At 37.9% G+C, this 22004-nt stretch overlaps 2 protein-coding genes across 4 annotated transcripts; both read left to right on the plus strand.

Annotated features, from left to right (window-relative positions):
• The first annotated feature begins 643 nt into the window (after positions 1–643).
• On the plus strand, positions 644–8373 carry LOC133730010 (vacuolar fusion protein MON1 homolog). 3 transcript variants are annotated; one of them, XR_009856571.1, is made up of 15 exons: positions 645–1264; positions 2958–3037; positions 3143–3214; positions 3355–3394; positions 3851–3952; positions 4091–4212; positions 4721–4853; positions 4987–5078; positions 5356–5437; positions 5564–5628; positions 5789–6091; positions 6207–6298; positions 6692–6756; positions 7010–7211; positions 8067–8245. XR_009856571.1 is itself a non-coding variant. In XM_062157652.1 (14 exons), the coding sequence occupies exons 1-14, from the start codon at positions 809–811 to the stop codon at positions 8160–8162; spliced, it is 1800 nt and encodes a 599-aa protein (XP_062013636.1). In that variant the 5' UTR covers positions 646–808; the 3' UTR covers positions 8163–8373. The 3 variants fall into 3 exon arrangements, 2 of the variants coding, with proteins under 2 accessions (XP_062013637.1, XP_062013636.1); XM_062157652.1 differs by lacking the exon at positions 7010–7211 and having other exon boundaries at positions 646–1264; positions 8067–8373; XM_062157653.1 differs by lacking the exons at positions 6692–6756; positions 7010–7211 and having other exon boundaries at positions 644–1264; positions 8067–8373.
• Positions 8374–18111: 9738 nt separating this feature from the next.
• LOC133732309 (double-stranded RNA-binding protein 2) lies at positions 18112–21571 on the plus strand. The gene is made up of 3 exons (XM_062159836.1): positions 18112–18682; positions 19808–20027; positions 20417–21571. The coding sequence occupies exons 1-3, from the start codon at positions 18437–18439 to the stop codon at positions 21184–21186; spliced, it is 1236 nt and encodes a 411-aa protein (XP_062015820.1). The 5' UTR covers positions 18112–18436; the 3' UTR covers positions 21187–21571.
• Positions 21572–22004: the final 433 nt, after the last annotated feature.

Genomic DNA, 22004 nt, shown 5'->3' on the forward strand with positions numbered 1-22004 from the left:
GGGCAGTGTGATTTGTTAAGTTGAATGTGATTGTGATGGTGATGTCTTATGATGGCTTATATTTGATTATTTATGGCTTTTTCTGGAAGTTTTTACTGCTTTGTGATTTGATTTAACATCTTAACAAGTTATACATTCCAGAAATTCATAGTTTTTCCAGAAATTCATAGTTTCAGGCTTTTTTTTCCAGAAATTCATAATTTTTCCAGAATTTCATAGTTGGGCCCGAAAAGCCTGAAGGACCGGCCCGTTTGTTAACGGTCCGGGCCTTCCCGGTCCCAGGATGTTGAAAACTTAATATGGGCCCGGCCCGAATTATTCGGGCTCGGTCCCGGGCCCAGTGAAATACGAAACGGGCTCGGCCCGTGCCCAGGCCTACTTTGAAGGATTAACTTTCCAATAGTTGGATCCAAGAGATGCAGCCCCAAAGTAGGTTTGAGTCCGAAGTTTGAATATGTGTCCAATAAGTCCATATGCAGGTGTCCAAACAAATCATTAGTTATCTGGGCTCAACTTGAGTCCATTGAGCAAATTGACCCAACAATTTCAGGGTCGGGTTCCAACGGTCCTTTCGCAACGTGTTAAATCATAACTAACTGACCCGACCGGTACCCACTTCCACGAGTCTCAATCCGGAGCCACCACCCCCCACCCCCACCTACTGGTCAGAGTCTCCCACTGCCGCGTTTCTAATTTGCAGCACAGAGCCGACGACTGGTAGGCACAAGCTTCTCTCTATCTCCCGAAACCCCGATTGAAGCCCTAATTTTCTCACTTTCGCCCAATTCCATCAAATATCTCCTGACCCATGACCTCCGCGTCGAGCTCCGGCGACGAAACCTCCGACCCGAAGCCCAACCCGATTACAAAGCCCCCGGAGGACCAATTGGCCGCCCTCGCGTTATCCGAGACCGATAGCCAAGCAAACGGCGTCGCATATGAATCGCCGCGCGGGAACAATCACAATGAGATCGAGAACGAAGAGGACGTGGCGGCGCTGACCAATTCGGCTCCGCCTGCTTCGGCTGAGGTGGTGGAATCGAGCGGTGGTGGTATTCTGTGGGCGAGGAGCAATTCGGAGCTGGAGGCCGACGGGGCGGAGAGCCCTAGCAGCAGCGGCTATGCCGGCGGCAGAGGGAGTAGTAGTGCCGGTAGTGATGGTTCCGGGATCGATGAGATTGCGGAAGGTAGTGATGTTGAGGTTGTTGACGGTGTTTCGGATTCACAAGCGCCGTGGGTGCCCGGAAAACGGCATGTTGATGAGGTATTGTGCTCTAGTAACTCCTTATGTACTTGCTTTACACTTTCGTTGCGTAATGTATGTGACAATTGGATTGTTTTCAATGTATTTCTCTGTCATTTTGTGCATTAGTAGAGTGAGGTGTTAGTTTTAGAGCTTAATTGTTGCTAGGATTTTAGACTGCATTGGACATTGAGTGTGAAGTAAGATTTGATGCTCAATTTTTCGTTAAGTGTAAGGATATGTGGAATTGGAGGAATGCATTTGTATTTTAGAGTGTGACAGGAACTGGTTTCACTGTGGCTTTAACAATGCACGGAGTTTTTAGCACGGCTAAAAGAAATACTAGTAATTGAGAGAGAGAGAGAGAGATTAAGAGTCTTTGGACAAGATATCTACCAAATTCCCTAGGAAATGGCATTGAGTTAACACAGATACTTAATTTTTCTATTTTCAAATTGGTAAAAGATTCTACTTTAGGTGGATGTTTTCTTTTTAATGCCTCAATTATAATGACTTTGTTTCCCCCAGACAAATGCCAATGGCAGTGATAATTCAAATATCTGTATAATTGCTACTGGAAACTAAATCGAGTCTACCACTACTGTTACTAGGGATGTCGAAATTGTGACACTTGCAAAATGTATTTTGTGTGTTTTGTTTGTATTTCATGTACTTATAACTTCTTTTTTATGAAGCCTGCATGTCACCTTGAATTACACAATCCAAGGAGAAATATTTAACTTTGCAATGCTGTTACACTTTATCTAAACTCACCATGTCTTTGACCTCAGAATTGCCGTCTCAAACTGCCTTTAAATGCCCAAAGAAAGACTAGGTGCCTTTATCCAAAAAAAAAAAAACTAGGTGCTTACCCAATCTATCTTCTCGAATTGTAATTTTACCTAATCACACTGACTGCCGCAGCTGTGAAACCAAAATGCAGGGCCTATCTAAAAAAACAGTGTTTCACAGTAATCACCAGTAAATAATAATGTGTATCTTTAAAGTTCATTTTAGAAATTTATGCTTAGGCCTCAAATCTTGATTACTACGCTCATATTTCTAGATGTAATGTGCAACCCATGATTACAGTTGGATGAGTTTTTCATCAAATCAGCAGCCAGCGCAAAGTCTAGGATCTTGATGTCTTCTTACAGTCAAAATGCTGCAATTGTAGACAAATTGAAGTACAAATTAGAAGCCCAGATTAGAAAGCATAATCTAGAATTTAGGATAATATGGAACTCAGGAGGTATGCTTTTATTATGTAGCTGTCTGGGTGCTCTTGCTGATAGAAATAGGTTGAAATATATTGTCTAATGCTCATTTCATTGATTTGCATGCATTTTTGTACTTGAGTAGACATGCAGATTTTCCGACAACATTTTCCTATTGTAATTTTTTTGTCCTAAATTATATGGTATATGGATTTATTATCTTCATAGAGCTAAACAACTAAAATGTAAAGAAGTCACATGAACAAGAAGAAGAAGAAGAAGATGGTATTCTGATTTTGGTTCTGTAAGCACGGTTATGAGATAACATAGCAAGTGGCTTGGTCATCAATTACTTGAGAGCTTAATTGGAATTATCCCTAGCGGCTAGTGTCTTCTTTTCTATAAAAGCTCGTTCCATGCAAATCGTTTTAATTAAATACCGACTGACATAGTGATTTTCAAGCATTACTGCAATTTTATCTACAATTGAAGTGCAGGATGATGCTTCCATATCATGGAGAAAAAGGAAGAAGCACTTTTTCATACTAAGTAACTCTGGCAAACCAATATATTCCAGGTCTGTCTCAAGACCTGTTGCAAAAAGAAGTGCAAAGTCTACAATAATAGTCTAATTTATGTACAACATGGTGATATATGTATTCTCTTGCACCTCTTCTTTCAGACATGGAGATGAACACAAACTAGCAGGATTTTCAGCAACATTACAAGCCATAATTTCCTTTGTTGAGAATGGGTACATACCTCTCAATCTAGTAGATTATCTTCATCTGATTTCTTCTTTTCTTCAGTTATTTGTCCAGTCTTAGAGCTCAATTTGAATTGAAATTCTGTAGAGGGGACTTCCAATGATTTTGCTCATTAATCTTTTTACAGTGGAGATCGTGTCAAATTGGTTAGGGCTGGGAAGCATCAGGTTTGTTTTTTTCTTCTTCTTCTTTTTCTTTCATTCCTTGAGTTATGAGTACTTCTAACACTCCTTGATCATAGGTCGATAAAAAGAACTGCTTTCTGATTTTGCTACTTGCATTATATATATATATATATATAAAATTAAGATCAGTCTAATATTTAATTTACCACTGAACTAAAATCAGTTATTGACGTGGCTGTCAGTAGTCCACGCTGACACTGTCTTGGGCAGAGTTTGAAGTCATTATGATATGTGTGTGTGTGTGTGTGTGTGTGTTCTGTTTGAACATATCTGCAAGACAACTTGGCTTTTACATTTTTCAAATGCTTGTGTGAATGTGAATGTGTCATACTTTAATTGTGTTTTACACATTTCAAGTAGATGTTTATCTGCCTCAGAAAGCTTAGTTGTTAGTTTTTTGCTGGAGTATTAAATGGGCATTAATATTTGTATGTTCAGGTGGTTTTTCTTGTCAAGGGACCAATTTACCTGGTATGCATCAGCTGCACAGAAGAGCCTTATGAGTCTTTAAGAATGCAATTGGAACTTATATATGGTCAGGTAGTATTGAATTCTTCCCAGTCCAAAGTCTTTATGGATTATCATGTTCCATTGTTTGGTTTAGATAATTATTGAATAACTTAAAGATCTTATTTTAGTAACTGCACTTCATTAATAAGTTATGATGTATGGATGCAGATGCTACTTATTCTTACGAAGTCAGTAAATAGATGTTTTGAGAAGAATCCGAAGTTTGATATGACACCTTTGCTGGGAGGAACAGATATTGTCTTCTCTTCCCTCATCCATTCTTTCAGTTGGTTTGTTTCTCTGCTCCCCTTGGCATCCCTAACTTAGGAAATGGAAATTTATTTTTGTGAAAACCTTAATATATTGTTGTCATAGCCCCTCATGATCAGATTTTCACAAGTGAACTAGTGATGCCTCTATTACTGATAGTGATATATTGCCAAATAGATCATCCAATTTACTGGGAGGGGCTGCTTCACTGGTTGAATAACGATCATTTCTAATGACTGTTCACTCCAGAAATTAAATGATATATAATATTATTGAGAACTTATTTGTTAGCTTGACCTTCTGTTTAATATGAAGTTTTCATAAGAACAAAAAAAAGTTTTATTTTGGAATTGAATTTATACATGCAATGCATGTTACTTTGCAATTTATTTAACTGTGTCACTGCTGTATTCCAGTTGTTCTTGTTGTTATAAGCTGCCCCTGAAATTCCATGCTCATAGGAGAAAAAGATGCGACCAGATGATGCTTATAATATTATTAATTTATTCCTCATTTCTCTGAATTCAGGAATCCTGCCACATTTCTTCATGCATATACTTGTCTTCCCCTTGCTTATGCGACAAGGCAAGCTGCAGGTGCCATATTGCAAGATGTTGCTGATTCAGGTGTTCTCTTTGCAATATTGATGTGCAAACACAAGGTCCAGCCATTCATCTTCTTTCTGTTGTTAATACTTTGGACAACACTTTTTCTTTAAGAGAAAGGTTTTAATAGAAATGCATGGTTCAATTTAAAAAATTAGAGCACTCTAACAACTGGAAGCTTGATTGCAGGTTATCAGTCTTGTTGGTGCTCAGAAAGCGTCTCTTCATCCTGATGACATGCTATTGTTATCCAACTTTGTTATGGCATCAGAATCATTTAGGTAAGTAGATTAAATTGGATAAGTCATGTCTTTTTCCTCAAAAATAAAGAAGTCTCATCTCATGCTTTTAGCAATAGCCAATACATGATCAGGGATGGCAATGAAGCTGTTCCTTAGTTTCCTGTACATTTTCAAAAACTTTAGAGTACTGGACACATTAGAAAGCGACTTGTATCATTCTTTTCAGCTGTGATGGTTACAAGTAGTGGGTGATAATGATCGAGAGATATATGCAGGTGAAATATTTGTTTTAAAATCGGAAATGTCTTTTATGCAGGACATCTGAATCTTTCTCACCAATTTGCTTGCCAAGATATAATGCCATGGCATTTTTGTATGCTTATGTCCATTTTTTCGATGTGAGTGACTTTTTCATTATTTTTCCTCTAAATTAAATTGTCTTGCTTTACTTGGTTTCATGTTTATCTCCTTTTTATTTCTCTTATACTAGTTATTATGATCTGAGACATACTTTCTTGTGGTAGGCTGACACATACTTGATGTTGCTTACTACTAGTTCAGAAGCCTTCTATCATCTCAAAGATTGCAGGTATGCTAACTGTTGACTTGTAATTGCTAATGGTCAGCTGACTCTAGCGTTGATAAATGACGTTAATGCTGTAGGGGTGCTTCATGGGAAACTTTCATACATCCTCTTGCCTTGCAAATTAATGCTCACCTCCACCCTGTAAATTTTTGTGACCTTATAGGATTCGTATTGAGATGGTCCTTCTGAAGTCGAGTGTCCTCAGTGAGATTCAGAGATCCATGCTAGATGGTGGGATGCGTGTTGAGGAGTTGCCTCTTGATCCTTTACCTCGATCTGGATCTTTTTCTCCTCATTTGAATCAACACACACTTCCAACAGATTCTCCCGACAGGTTCAGGGAACCATATGATGGCGTAGGTGGCCCTGCTGGACTCTGGCATTTTGTATATCGTAGTATCTTTTTGGATCAATACGTATCTTCTGAGTTCTCAGCACCAATAAATAGTCCTCGTCAGCAGAAAAGGTTACAAAGCTGAACTTGACAGTAAATTGCTTAGACATAAGATTTGATTCTTCCGCAATGAAGTTGCATGTCACTCTATTGTTCTTGTTAGGGTAATTAGTTTGTTTTCTTGTAGATTATATAGAGCTTACCAGAAGCTTTACGCTTCCATGCATGAAAGAGGAATTGGGCCCCACAAAACCCAGTTTAGAAGAGATGAGAATTATGGTAAGTTTTGGCTCATTTGTGGATGTGTTTATATACTTGAAAATATTGTTCTACTTGATGCACTTTCATTGCTAAATCTCAAAATTATCGGTTTAGGAATGATTATTTCAAACCTGAATATTGATGTTGGTTTGGCAAACAGGCATCTAGTGAAACTTTACAGTTAATGTCTTCATAAATTAGTGATTTCAAACCTAGCCACTTTGTCTTTTGAGGCCTCACCTAAGAAGTTAATGGCCATATTGATAACCCCTCTTAGGTTAGTCAAGCTGTGTCAGTCTTTTGGTACCCTTTCCCCATTACGATATGAGATTGGGATGACATATTTCTTATTTACTTTGATGTTTTATAGCGATGCCTTCCTGGTGATATATAATCATTTCATCTTTTCAGTTCTACTCTGCTGGGTCACCCAGGATTTTGAGCTTTATGCAGCATTTGATCCACTTGCAGACAAGGTAGTTTGTTAACGATTTCTTGTTTCTTTACCTTGTTCAACTATGCAATACTTTTCCACATGCACTTCTACCAAAAGGAATAAAATGGACAGATTTGATGCTTTTGGCTTCTGTGGTGATTTTGTTTGGTTTTATTGAACAAAAAGGAGGGAAAAGAAATGAAAAAGTAAGTTTGTGGGTCTGTGTATTTAAAGTGATATATAGCCATATTAGTGTTTGTTGCTTCATCTATCCTCCAATTCTCCCATGTCAGGTGAATTGCAAGATGTGAGCCCCAGCCCCCCAGGGAGGGGGGAATCCGGGCACATTCTGGCTCTTCTATCCAAATTTCATTTCCCTTTCGTCCACCTCACCAAACCAAGCATAGCATTAGGGATGTGTTGGGGAGAAGTGTGGGAGAAATGTGTTTCGCTTGTGAGGCTTATCACTTGGGGAACCGTTGGGGGCAATACAAGGTTTGCCATTTTTGATGAACTTGGCTTCTACTTTCTACAGTGCCCATTGTAGAAGAGATGTTGAATTCAATCATCAACATGGGAGGAACTATTATATAGCAAAGATTTGAGAGAGCAAGTGTACTAATGGGTGTGGAAATTATGTCTAATTCAGAAGAATCACAGTTTCATCTTTGTGGGATTAGGGGTTTGACATCTGATTCTTGTTAAGAAGCCGAAGATATAAGTATAACACTGGAGTGTGTCTCAAACCCAACCAACTCGTAGGAGTTAGCGGTTTAGATCTGATTTTGGTTAAGAAGCTGAAGATAAGAGTAGAATACTGGAGCGTTTCTCTATCCCAACCAACTCTTACCAGATAAACTAAATTTATTGAAAGGTGATCATATCATCAGGCTAATGCAGCCTTTAGCTTAAATCAAATTAGTGAGACAACAGGTGGCTTAAAGGATAGTATCAGAGAATTAAGGAATGTGAGGAAACTAATGATGGGGCTACCTTAGAACACTAGAAGATTGATTGTGACATCCATGTTATAGTTTGTGGCATGTTAAGCACCATGTATAGTTAGATGGACTCAGCTAGTAACATCCACTAGTTAACAAGTGACAAACAAAATTCTACCTGTTATAGCATGCATTTTCTGTTAAGACATTGCATTTGAGGAAAATCAACTTCTTATCAAGCTAGTGGCAGAAAAAGGTTCAGGACTTGTACATTTTGTTCGTACGAAACTTTCTTTCAACTGTAATTATCAATTGCTGGAGAAACAGGTTATATAGCTGGTTTGTATTTATCTTTAGATGCACTGTTCTATTGAAAGCATTCTCATCTTGTATTGTTATCGTTTTTCAGGCATTGGCGATAAAAACTTGCAACCGTGTTTGCCAGTGGGTAAAAGATGTGGAAAACGAGATTTTTTTGCTGGGTGCAAGCCCCTTTTCATGGTGACACCCTGTTTATATTATGTAACACAGCATGTACCATAGTTTTGCTTATTTAATAAGATTCAAGCAGTCTTTTTTCTTTCTTCACACATTGACTTGGCACGAGATGCTGCTTATAATTTGCCAATGTTGGTTGAGCTTCAAAAAGTTTGCATTTGTCAACAAATGTAAAAGCAATCAAAGAAAAAAGAGCTATAGATTATACTTTGTTTTTACACGCAAGTGTTTGCTTACCAGAAACAGTGCAATTTGTCTGTTGAATGTTTGAAGAGGCATTTTAAAATCTTCCTGTCCCTCTTACATGTGGCTCACTGCTATCAGAAGTTAAGCCTCATTTCTTTTGCAGCTCCCTTGTGGGGTTTGTGGTATTAGAGAGCCACGCACTACTCCATAGTCATCACCCCTTTTCACTTCTCAGGATTGTTTTCCGGATTATAGTATTCTCTTCTGCATTCTTTTTCCGTTAAGCACTTGTTAACTTTCAAAGCAGACCATTACTCATCTTCTCCAGATTGTTGCGTCTCTAAAACACTAGCAGATGCCTCTGCAATCGGCACATGTTGTGTTCTTAGACTGTCACTTTGGTTTGATCCCAAATCTTGATCGCTTTGGTAACATAGCATGCTTACTGTTTACACTGTATGGTGGATTATGAATGTGTATTAAATTTTTCCTTCCTGTTGATTGAGGGTGTTCATTTGAAAAAAAAGAAAAGAAAAGAGAAAGATGTACATAGCTAGACAAAGATAGCCCACAGGGAATGCAGGGATATTGAATGTACAGCAATTTCAAATCTCACTCAACTGTGTGGCGTGTGCCTTGGACATTAGGGCTCACTAAATCGATCTGCTTCTCGAATGATTAAGACTGTCCAGCGGTGACTCATTAATCATATGGATATCATTTGGATTCAGTCTTCTCCTTCGAGGTAGAGGGTGTATTAATGGTGTTGCCGGAAAAGGGGCCTTCTTCTTTTCGTTTCTTTTCTGTGATTACCGAGTTAAACGTCCCACAGGGAAACAGTGAAGTTGATGAATAGAAAGGTGTATTAATGGAGGAATGGTCACTCTGTGAACTGGGGAGTTATAGCCTTGTAGCCTTTCTTTTATATTTTTCACTGCTTAGTAATGAAGTTGGTTGAGGTCTTTACAGGGGAGAGTTGACCACCATTGTTGAGAAGATGTGTTCTGAAACCAGCATTTATTTGGGATCTTTAAAGCTTTAGGATGAACTGTGTAGTAATTACTAGTTAGTAACTCAGTAGTGATAGTACAGTTAATTTCGATCTTCCATGTTATTGACCATAGCTCTCAAGGAAAACCATCAGGTCTAAACCTCTTAAGACTTTGAAGAGAGCTCGATTCTTATCATTTGTATCATAAATCACCTTCGAGCATAATGGAAGAAAAGCCAACATCTCACATAATTGTAACCCGTTATCGCCAGAGATCTCTAACATGCTCTGTCTCGGGCATTATAGAGGAAACGCCAGCATCTCACACAACTCACCTTAGGAGAATGGATGTCGTGTAAACATAAAGAGGGTTTTGCCACCACATTTTTTTATTTTTCAGCTTTTTCCAAACCAGATCCCAGGGATCTTGAACAAAAAGTGTCGTCAAAATACAATAAAAGCTTAAGCTTGACTAGGAAAAGGAATTGACGTAACATAGCAAAGTACTCTCCCACCAAATTAGTTGGAAGTTTCAACATGATGGAAAAAAAAAAAAACTCAAACATAAATAACACAAATAACTGACGTCGTCAATGATGATTGCGATTTCTCTAAAAAATTGATGAGTATCATTCAACATTTTAACAAGAAAATGTGAGACGATTTCAATCATCAACTTAATGAAGTGTAATATTTTTATCCAAATAAATCAGAAGATTTGAATGTTCCATTCATATTTTTTATTTAATTTTATGTTACTTCTCTTGTTTTAATTTTTCATTTTTTTTGTTGAAAATAAGATAAATTAAGCTTGGTTGACTTTGGGGATCAAACTCATCCAAGTCTCTCATCCTCCACAAGATGCAACTAGAGTCTAATTTAATCAATTCACATCGAACATGATGTTATGGTTCATTTAATGCTAATCAATTTCCATCATGATCATCCTCAACAACAAGAGAGATTAAAGTGAGCAATTAATCCGAGTGGGGGAAAGCATTTCAAACTTGTTCATTTACTCTTTTTCCCATCTCTCTTTTCTTTTGTGGACTTGGTAACCGCGTCGCACCCATTTTCGTCGAAAGTGCTATTATTAACTCATTAGTGGCATTCTCGTAAATTCAGTCAGTCAAACATTATCAATTTCGGAGATTAATTAAACAAACTCATTAATTTTTTGGTCTTGTTTTGTTCCCCACTCATCTTCTCCGTGAATCAACTGTGAAATGGAGCACTTTGCTAGTTTATTACAATTTTTTATGACCACAACACCCCCTTTGTAATTGGAACATTCATAATCTTGCACGATCGACTTGGGGTTAAATTGGTAATTGGATGCCTTAGATGTTGGAGATCCATGGTCCTCTGACTTGGGAAATATATTTAAATTATCTTATTCTATACTTGAGAAAAAAAAAATCTTATAATATAAATGTGGTGTCATGCACTATGGCATTGAAATCTCATATCACAGTTTTTCTATTTATTTAACTTTTAAGTAGTAACGATAGTATATTTTGAAGTAGCACATATAGCAAAACACTAGTAAATTGACCCGCGCGATACTGTGGGTTTGTTTTTTTTTTTTCAAGCTTCATATGTAATTGATAAATACTCGCAATCTAAAAAATATAGGCGCTATTTAAAATATGATTTGTTTTGTTATTAATAATAGATTAACAATAAATGGGATACAACAAAAACAACAAACTTTTTCCATGATTGCTACAAAATACAAAACAGAATTGTTCTCCCTTAAAAAAAAAAAGAAAAAAGAAAAAAAAGGCAAAATTATAAAAAAAAAGAAAGAAAAAAAAAATTATGACAGAATTGTAATTTGAGTCAAAAGACAGGGGTAAAACCGTCACTTCATTTTGTGAACAGTGCTAGGAGCGTTAGTACATTTAGAATTAGCTTTATTGTTATTGTTATTAATAAAAAACCTAACCGCACACATGCGAGAGAGAGGAAAAAAACCCTAGCTCACAAATATCTGATTCTGTTTGCATGGAGGACGTCGACGAGATGGCTGTGAGCCTGGCTGCCTCTCTAGGGTTGGTGGATGCATGCAGTCCGGTGGATCTGTGACCTCCTCGTGGAGAAGGACTGCGTCGAACTCAGACGTATCTGGTTGGGAAACTTCTGACAGCCAGAGCTTTTAACAAGAGATATTTTATGGGGATGTTTCGGCGAGCATGGAGGTTGAATGGCTGCTACACAGTCCAAGAGCACGATGATCGCTTTCTGTTTACTTTGTCGGACCCTACTGATCGTAACCAGATCCTCCGGGGCAGTATATGGGGGTTTGATAGGGCTCCGGTGGTGTTGGCACCATATGATGGAGTTGGAGCAATTAAAGATGTGCCGCTCACCAACCTCAATTTCTGGATCAAAGTGCGGGGTCTGCCGCCGGCTTTTCACACTGATCGCTGCCTTCGCAGGATTGGCAGCGCCATGGGTCGATTTGTTCAGAAGGATACCACATAATTTGATGTAGGAAGAATTCGGATTAGGGTTATTTGGATTTGATGCAACCTATCATCTTTCAGCGAAGTTTCACCGTGGAGGATGGTATTGTGGTGGATCTGGACTTCTTTTTTGAGAACTTGTATGGCAGATGCAGGGATTGTGGTCTGGTAACTCATGTTGGTCTACCGTGTTTGGGAACCCTGTTGCCATAAGAGCTGCAAGTTGATGCTCCCTCCGCGCGTTGAAACCTGAAACGTGCTTTGAATCAAGTGGATGTCACACTGCATGCAGGGCCGGTGTTGGTCTTTAGGGAACAGAAGACTCCCCAGGTTGGTTTAGAGAGTTTATGCCGACTGTTAAACCTAAGATGAAGAGAGCAGTTCGCAGGAAATCATCTGGTGGAAGTGGAGAAGGTAGTTTTGGGGTGCAGACAGACTCAACTGTGGAGGAGTTGGATGGTGACAGTGAGCCAAAATCTGATGGCTCGGGAAAGGAGGTAGATGGAGCAGATGTGTCAACTATGCATGCATCGGTCCATGCAGTGAATTCTCTTAAGTGTGGAATGTGATGTAAGCGAGTAGATGAAGAGGGTTTATCTCCAAAGAGGATGAGGTTGAGTTTAGCCGTTGGAAGAACTAACCTGGATGCTATGACTATGGGTCTGTGTAACGTGAACCAACTCAAAAAGGTTTACAAGAAGCAAGGTAGGCCAAAAGGTGCAACAAATAAACCTAAGGAGGTCAAGGTGGTTCAAGCTTCTCCGATGAAAGAGTCTCCGGTGAAAAAATCTCCATTGAAGAAGAGTAAGCTTTCAAGAAAGGAGGAAAAGCTGGTGAATGGTTTGCCGGAAATCACTTTGGTTGAGGTTGTTAATGCATGGTTCTAACCCGTCTAAGGGGAAGGAACCTACAGTGGTTTAGTAGGTGATCCTAGTTTTGATTGTCTATGCTAGTAGGAATGTCTCTATGAGTCTTGTAGAAGTGTTTGGCTTTAGTGTACCACAATTGCGTGCTCGGCGTTTAAGGTTAGGTAGAATAGATTGCCTGCAAGGCGAGATATTGTTATTTGGCATAGACTACTCTAAGCATAAATGTATTATTGGAGTAGTTTTCTGTACTATTCTTAATCTATGAACCGGGGCATACTACTGGTATGTTTCCATATTTAAAAAAAAAGAAAAGTATATTATGAAGTAAAGTTATAAATGATGATACGGTCATTTTGATTGTGATACAAAGAATTACAATTTAAATTATTTTATATCTATATACTATTATTAAGAGAACAAGTTTTGTTAGCTAAAATTAAAAAATTTGACAGAAATAACCCTAAAGATTAAAATACTTTGAAAATTAATTAAATCACAAGGGCTATTATGACAATTACAAATTATATTTTTATTAACAAAAATAAACAAAGTAAGTCTCACAACCCAATTTTCTCTCCCACTACCTTCTCTCATTCTTTCAATATCTTTTCTTTTTTATTTTCTGAAAAAAAAAAAAAAAAAATCACATGCAAAGCATGTGTGGAGAAATGCTAGTATTTTTTAAATAAACGCATTACAGAAAATGTAAGAGCAGTAGAATCATACAAAATAAAAGATTAAGTTCAGGGCTATGATTTAACTGTTGTCATTTCATTAAAAAGAGTCATATATATAGATTTTTAAGACCAAGAGACATTTTTCCATTCGGATTTGACCACGACGTTTGTTTCCGGGAGGAGAAACTAGTGGGTTTGTTACTTCCTTTTCGCCACGATTACTCGTACAGTCCCACTTCAGCATTATCTACCAGCCTCCCACACGGCACAGTGCACACCAATCTCCAACGACATTCTTCGGTGGCCTCTACAATTTCGTTGCTGGCAACCGTGGTATCCTTGAGGCAACCACTCCTAGCCTCTCTCTCTACATTTGTTACAGCTAAACCATGATCGGGAAGGAGTACACATAATTTCCTCAAATCTATTTGAACGTTGATCGCCCAGTAAATTTTCCACATAATTTGCCACCTTTCACTCATGAATACCATTTATGTCATATTGTCATTGTAACACATTGTCATTAGCTCTAATTATTGTGAGACATGGCTGTTGTATTGTTTCCATTGTCATTCCCACGTAACATTTTCATTGTCATTGTAAATGAGTGAGTGAAATTAGAGCGAGCAAAAGCTGCATTAACAACTACAAATCTCACATTACCAAAATTAAAGCATGTTTCTTAGTCAATTGCATGCAACCTAGAAGAACCAAAAACCCTAAAGAATAATGTTATGTGAACCACTCTTTTGAGTATCATCTGCATCTCTTTTTTTTTTTAATAGAAAAAATACTTTAAATACAAAAACGTCTACTACACCCTGACCCTAATTGGTCGAATAAAATAATAGTTCTAATTAAGGAGGACCATAGTTCTCTCAAGTTTCCTCATTTGGTTTTGAATGTCCAAGATTAACTAATGCATCCGCCGCAAAGTTTGCTTAACTGAGTTCATGCATGATTAAGAAAATTTTAAAATCTCGTGCAATCGAACGAATGTCTTGAATGATAGCTTTTAATCTCCATGGAATTCCATGAACTCCCTTGACACAATTAATGATTAGCTTCGAGTCCCCTTTAATCATGATCTTCGTAACACCCTTTTGTTTGGCTTTGTTCAACTGCTAATGCGCTTCAACAGTAGGTACACTTACTTGAATACCTCTTCTCCATCCCGCAACGATCAGATTTCCACAGCAATCTCAAATAATGAAACCAAGAACAGCAGACTTGTTTTGTGCAACAGATCCATCAAAATTTTTAGTTTAACTAAATTAAGGAGAGGAGGTTACCATCTAATGTTGGCGCTGATGGTTTGAGGAACATTTCTATTCGCCTTAACACAACAACTTTGGTAATCCACAAAACAAGCGGTCATTGATATTAAAAAATTTCATTAAATGATATGGGACAGCCACAATAGAGTAACCATGATACCACGCTTGAACTTAGGATATAAGTTGTGTCCGAAAAATGACATAATTTGCCAGATTCACATGTAATTAGCACTTTAGCCTTTTTTCGGCCATCTTACTCATATATGTAAAGTGTCTCGTGTCAATAGTTTAAGAGAAGAGTACTCTACGTGGATTGATAAGTGAATTATTTAGTAGGACAATACTCACTCTATATTTATTATGTCTTAAAGGGTATATGGCCCAAACTCAATAATTGGTCATAGGGACCAAATGGATTGGTCCATATCCTACACAAAATTAACAGCTTTGAACGCCAACGCATTGGTCACCCATCTTAATCCCTTAATCATTATATAATTGATTTTTTTTAAGGGGTTGATTTTAGTACATTATATTGTTGACGGTCTCATAATAAATTTATAATCCAACGGTCCATATCTTAAATTAGCATTTAAAGATTATCTCTGTAAAAAATCAATCGAATCGGAAATCGTTTAATTATCTAATTGAACCAAATAAATAGACGGTTCTAACAACATTTACTACTATTATGATGAATCGTCCATGTATTTCATAGAAATAAATAATTAAAAGGTCTTCAATTTGATTGATTTTTTACAGAGCTAATCTTTGTATTACGTTATACAACATGAATGGTTCGATTATAAATTTATTAAGTAAAAGTATGTTAATCGACAATGGGATGTGAATATGCTAGTTCACCATAAGAGTGAACCTAAGAATTGTCCGTCTATAATAGGGTTCAAATCTTGTTGAAGATTATTCAGATTGCATTGAAAGTTGTGATAATATACTCAAAAAGCACTAAATTGCATTTGTTCCTCTTAAAAGTCTCTACTCTTTATTCTTTAAGCATAAGAAAGATGGTGTCATACATCTTTTGATGCACAAAGACCTGTATATCATTTGACCATAAGGTCATTGACTGTGTAATTATGCCACCTCAACATTTATCTTTTCTTTTTTGGCCATGACTTATCATTTTTCAATTATCTACCATGCCCTTAGAAAGAGATCGAGGTGATTAATTATCTTTTTGGTCCCCTCTTTTTATCATCTTTAGCCAAAGTTTACTTTATTATGTGTGTCAAGTTTATGCTCTATACTTTGTTTTCAATTTAGCCAATTTGTTTTTTCTTTTTTTGGTGAATTTCATGTTACTTCATGCACGCACACATGATCACATCCAAGAAGGTCATTCTCTGTGCCTTAACTTGACGACTTATCCACAATGAAGAGAATTGCTTTTTAGTATCTACTTGTGCTCCTTATCAATTTCATTAATGTTTTACCCTTAGAGATCTCCGTTTAGGTCACACCTTATCATTTCCTATACTTAGTATTAGAGTGAAAAAAAGGGACCACATAAGAAAAATATGTTTACGAAAGAGAGAGTTGAAATTAGTTAACCCCCTTGGGTATCTAATTTTATCCCCACGATAAATTGAGTAATTAATTTTCGCAAATAAAACAGAGCCTTGACCAAATTTGTCTATAAAATTAATTTTATTTTTTATTTTTACAGTTGGAGGGGAATCTCTTATATGCTAATTGCACACTAAATTAACAAAATAAACAGCATTGAAATTCTCTTGATTCTTGTATATATATATATATATATATAAATAATTCTCTTGATTGATTATGTTGAAGCCCTTACTACCCTATAAGATCATTTTAGTGATTACACTATCCATCATCATAGATTGCACCAAAACTCTTCTACAATTGCATTTTGGTACTATTATTTAACGTATTTTTGGCTCGTTTTGCTTTATTTGTCACTATAATACTTGACCATATTCAATACTAATGATATTGCTTATTTCCAAGAAAAAAAATATAAAACCGAAATTGGCTAAAGAATTTAAGACTACTAAAGTAGGAGAGAATAAGCCTCATTTAAACAAAAAAAAAAGCAATGATTTTGGAAGCTTCATTTTTTTTTTAAAATCCAGATCGCACGGTATCTTTAAAGGCTTTTTAACCTCTTAGACTAATCCGTGCAGGGGGGTCATGTCAAAATGTTTTTTCCCCCTGACCACTAAAAATAGATTGAGATTTAACTCCAATCAACATCAACGAAATATGTAAAACCTCTAAAAAAAAAAAAAACGCGAGAGTGCAGATCGCACAATGTCACATACATTTTACACAAAACTTAAAAGCTCTAGTAATGTAGCATTATTGAATTTTGAATGTGACACAAACTTAAGTACTAATGAGGAAGGGCAGGGCGCAGGTAGCTATGCTTTTCCAATCAATGCAGCTGAAGATTGATTTATATGGGTTTATGTATCTTCACATGCCAGGCATAGAGAGAAGAGCACATTGATTAGACGTCAATAGGTAGCTAAATCCTTCTTTTTGGTTAGTAACGTCAATATCTCACTTACATTATAGCACTCACCCGTTGCATTTATTTAACTCAAACTTTGGTTCAAATATAAATAAAAATGTTTTGGAACACTAATAAGATATCACTTTATTTCCTTTTTCACAGTTGTACTCCACATCATGAAGAAATGACACAGTGAAATCACATTTTTGATGCGTGAGTGGCTGATTTTTAACCGTAACTTGGTAATCGTGCGTTGGTTTTAAAGTGAAACGTTACATGCACTGCAAAACTCCAAATAGATCAGATGTAGACAGAAACAACCTGCCGAGCATACGTGACTCGTAAGTGTGATTTTAAATCGTACATACATGTTTATTTTACAATATATATATATATATATATTTATTATATCCACTGTGAACGTACAAAATTACCTCGGAATTGTAAATCAAAAATATGATTACATTTTTTTTATCAAGCATGGAACCCCTAAATGGCTATATATATATGAAATTATTTGAGTTTTCTTTAAGGTGGATTGAATCGTAGAATGAGGTAGAATAATGCTTCTAATTAAATCAACTATAATTTATCGACAAATATAAACATTTTAACGCCCAAAATCACTAACGTTTGCGCGAGATGTGAGCCACCATTCTAAGCATTGCACTCAAACTCATGTGAGTTAAATCAATGAAAAATTGAAAAAAGGAAACCAAATTCAGATATGAGCTTGAACATGAAGGTTCTTGAAAAAAGGATAAAAACAAGAACATGAAATTAAAGAAGAGAGAAAATCTAGCCAAAAAGGATCACATCCATGAACCATGCAGGCCTAACGTTCAGTTGACTCCCATCAATAAACCCCATTATTTAAATAAAACTCACCCAATTATTTTATCATTTATTTTTTATCATTACAATACAAAAAGCAAAAACCCCACTCTCTCTCTCTCTCTCACAAAATTACCCCCCTCTTTTCTCTCTCTCTGCTTTTCTCAGCTTCACATCCCCAAAGTCTCTCTCTCTCTCTCTCTCTCTCTCTGTTTCTCTCTTCTCCATTCACAATTTCAAATCCCCAGCCCCCAACAGAAAAAAAAAAAAAAAAAACCCTAAAAACCCTAAAAACCTCTGATCCGAGCCGGACCCATTTCCGCCCGGAGCGCCGCGGTCCGACCCTTTTCGTCCCGGGCCGAAACGCCGCCGATCCGATCTGGGTCCGGCGAGTCCCGAGTGTCTCGGCTTCGCCTCAGGCTTAGCTGAGTTTATAGGCCTCCCAGAAGAGTTGATTTTCCAGAGTAGAGGGCGAAATGTACAAGAACCAGCTGCAAGAGCTGGCCCAAAGGAGCTGCTTCAATTTGCCTTCCTACACGTGCATTCGGGAAGGTCCCGACCACGCGCCACGCTTCAAGGCCACCGTCAACTTTAACGGCGAGATCTTCGAGAGCCCTCACTACTGCAACACTCTCCGTCAGGCCGAGCACTCCGCCGCCGAGGTCGCCCTCAACTACCTCTCCAACCGCGGCCCCTCTCACTCCCTCGCCGCTAGGATACTGGTCAGTTCCCCCCCCCCCCCCCTCTCTCTCTCTCTCTCCCTCCCTATTCACGCCGTTAGGGGCTCCGTTAGGGTTTTGGGCGCGTGGCCCTCAGTCGCCGCAGTGGCTTTTTGGTTAATTGCTTGGTTTTTTCCTCACTGATCAATTAGTGTATGAACATGATGATAAGCTTTGGCGCTGAAAATAATTAAAAATTTTGTTTCTTGAAATTAAAATTAATTTCTTCTTCTTCTTCTTTAAATTGTAAGTGATCGGAGGTCTAGGCTCTAGATCACCGGCCGGCTAGAGTTGGGTGAAATGTCGAAAGTGTCCTCATTCTTTGGGAGTAGCAGGCAGTGAGATTCTTTGAATTCTGAGTAAGCTGACGACTGGGAAATGGAAATGCCATAAATTAGACGGTTGAAGGAGAGGGGTATTTTGGGTCATAAAAATGTGGGCTGTCAGTCAAACTTTAATGGAATCCAATTCATTGACCGCCGGATTCGTTGCCGGGAATGGCGAAGCAATTTTTAATCCATAACTTGACTCATGGAATTGGAAAATGTTGTTTTTTTTTTTGTTAAAGTTGAGGAGGAGTGCAGTTTGGTAGAATTGATAGGGTTTCAAGGTAGATTAAAATGCCGATTAAACTGTGTTTCCATGCTTCTTTTTTGGGTTGGTTGCAATTTATAAGTTGATAGAACACCTCCTAAGCTGTGGTCCTTGCCAATAGAAGTTTGGAACCATTGGTTATTTTGTAGCTGAAATTAAAATCGTTTGTCAATGACAGTTGTGATCTGTATGGCTTTTGCGCTCCATGTACCAAGATTTATGCTGTGACAAAATGTTCATAAGCATGCGCCAAAATATGATTTCCAGTTTCTGCCAAGTTTGAGTAGTATTTGCATCCCCTTTCAATGATTGATAGGTTATATTGTACCAGGAGTAATATCCAGAAGTTCCCTTCATTGAAGTAGAAAGTCACCGTTTGCTCAAAAATATTGGTCAAACTCACAGGCAGTTTGATTTTCCCATTTCGTTTCCAATTTGCATGACGCGCTTTCATATTTTCACACACAATGGGTTGCACTTTTAAAAAGTTATATAATAATATATTCTCGATACTGATGTGGCCTCACTTCACAGGATGAGACGGGGGTTTACAAGAACCTCTTGCAGGAAATTGCTCAAAGAGTTGGAGCTCCATTGCCGCAGTACACAACATTCAGGTCTGGCCTTGGGCACCTACCTGTTTTTACCGGGACAGTTGAATTGGCTGGAATCACATTCACAGGCGACCCAGCCAAGAACAAAAAACAAGCAGAGAAGAATGCTGCAATGGCAGCTTGGTCATCTCTGAAACAATGTGAGTCCCTCAATATGGGTGTAGATGACCAACTTATAGTAATCCTACCAGAATTACAACTGAGATAAAAGAAAGTTAATCCTTACTGTTTGTCCCATCCGATCAAGTCAGGTGAATCATTTTGTTGCATTAAGCAACGTTTTGGAGTTGTAGGCTGTGATTTAATGTCTTCATTTATTGCCACATAAAAGAGTTTGTGGCTTTCTTTCCTTACTTTTGTACGACATTTGGGGCATATTTGAAGTAGTTCATCTCCTCGAATAAATTTGTGAAAGAGCAGTTTTACTTCTGTGTGGCATCTTAAAACCTTTTAAGTTTTTAAGCATGTTGATATATTTTGCATTGCTTGTGTGTCTTGGGCAGAGTATAACTTGTTTTGTTTTTGGCAGTGGCAAAAGAAACGGCAAGTTCTTCATCTGAACATGAGAATAACGATGAGCTGGAACAGATCACAATAGCACGGGCCTTGCTCAATTATCGGTTGAAGGAGAAAATGTCAATGGCGAACCCCACTGCTCCTATACTGTTTCCAAAGAAGTTTCCAGCTCAGAACCCCAGACCTACGAGTCCACAGCCTCCATCTGCTATGACCTCAAAAATACTCCCCCTAATTTGTCAAAAGCAAGCACCTCGTAGCAGATTCCAATCGAATGCTACAATTGAAAGTCTTGTACCAACCTCACATTCTTCTCCAGTGGAAAGTCGATGGACGCGTCCACAGAGATTCCCTGCTGCAGGAGCAGCTCCTTATGTCCCCATCCGACAGATGAGGACTCCTTGCCATAGGATGGCACCACCAGTGACTATAAGGACATCAGTGCCCGTGTTCTCTGCACCACCCCTTCCACCACCTCCTGGATTGCACCGCCAGGGAATGTGTGTACCACCCGTACGAGTGGCTCCACCGGTCACTATGAGGCAAGCTGTGCCTGTATTTGCTGCTCCACCGGTGAGAAGAGATGATCCAAAAAAGGATGATCTTCCAACCAGTCGAAAAGAAGATCCTCCAATCATCCTGAAAGAAGCTTCTCCTGCTGTTATTGCCTCTCCCCTTCCGAATAAATCAATAGCTCAAGTAGTGGAAAAAACTGGAAGCGCATCTGCAAACGATTTGCAGGAATCCAAGACAGTGCAAGCCTTGGAACAACTACAAATTTGAAGGTGGTCGGGAAGAAGTTAAACCATGGGAGACATAGATGGTTGTGTTGTCATATTTCTCTTGTTATATGTGTTTTCATTTTAGTTCACCCTCTTTCGTAATCATCTACCCTTTTTATTTCGTTAAAAGCTGACAGTTGGCAGGTTGGTTTAGAATTAGCAGTCTTATATTAATGCCATTCAAGAGTTAGCTGTGTCAGTTTTTTGCTCATTGATTAATAGTTCTGCATATAAATGGGATGGGATCATATATCTTCCTGCCTGGAAGTGATCATTGCATTATGCATGTCATTCAGGAAGAGCTGTGTGCTAGAGAATGAGATGAGACATGGTTATAGTATTTAAGTATCAAATTATATTAAGAGATGGATTAATGTGTTGTCATACACTGCTCTCCTCCTTTGAAAGAAAATCTCCATTTCATCTTGCATTGCTGAAAAGTTACATTTTGTTGCAATTTGTAGTGGCGGGATTAAGTTTCATAAAAGACTGAAGTGAGTTCAACGAATTGATTCATGGGTGAGGTTCTAATGACGATCTTCATCCAATCCTCATTTTAAAGTCTCTTGATTCATAAAAAGAAACAACTACAAGTTCTGCAATTGAAATAATGGTTAGTTTGGTTACTTGTAAGAGAATGAAATTATAATTTCTGCAACATTTTCAACAGAGGGAAACTTGAACCAAAGAAACAACTACAGTGCGTATCTGCTCCGGAATCCAGTCCTTTGTTGAAGGACTTCACAATCTCGCATCCTTACTTCTAGACTGGCATACTTCACGCCGAGCATGGAAATTTGAAATCTATGCTTTCACTAT

This window comes from Rosa rugosa, chromosome 2, assembly GCF_958449725.1.
Source record: "Rosa rugosa chromosome 2, drRosRugo1.1, whole genome shotgun sequence".
Lineage (NCBI taxonomy): Eukaryota > Viridiplantae > Streptophyta > Magnoliopsida > Rosales > Rosaceae > Rosa > Rosa rugosa.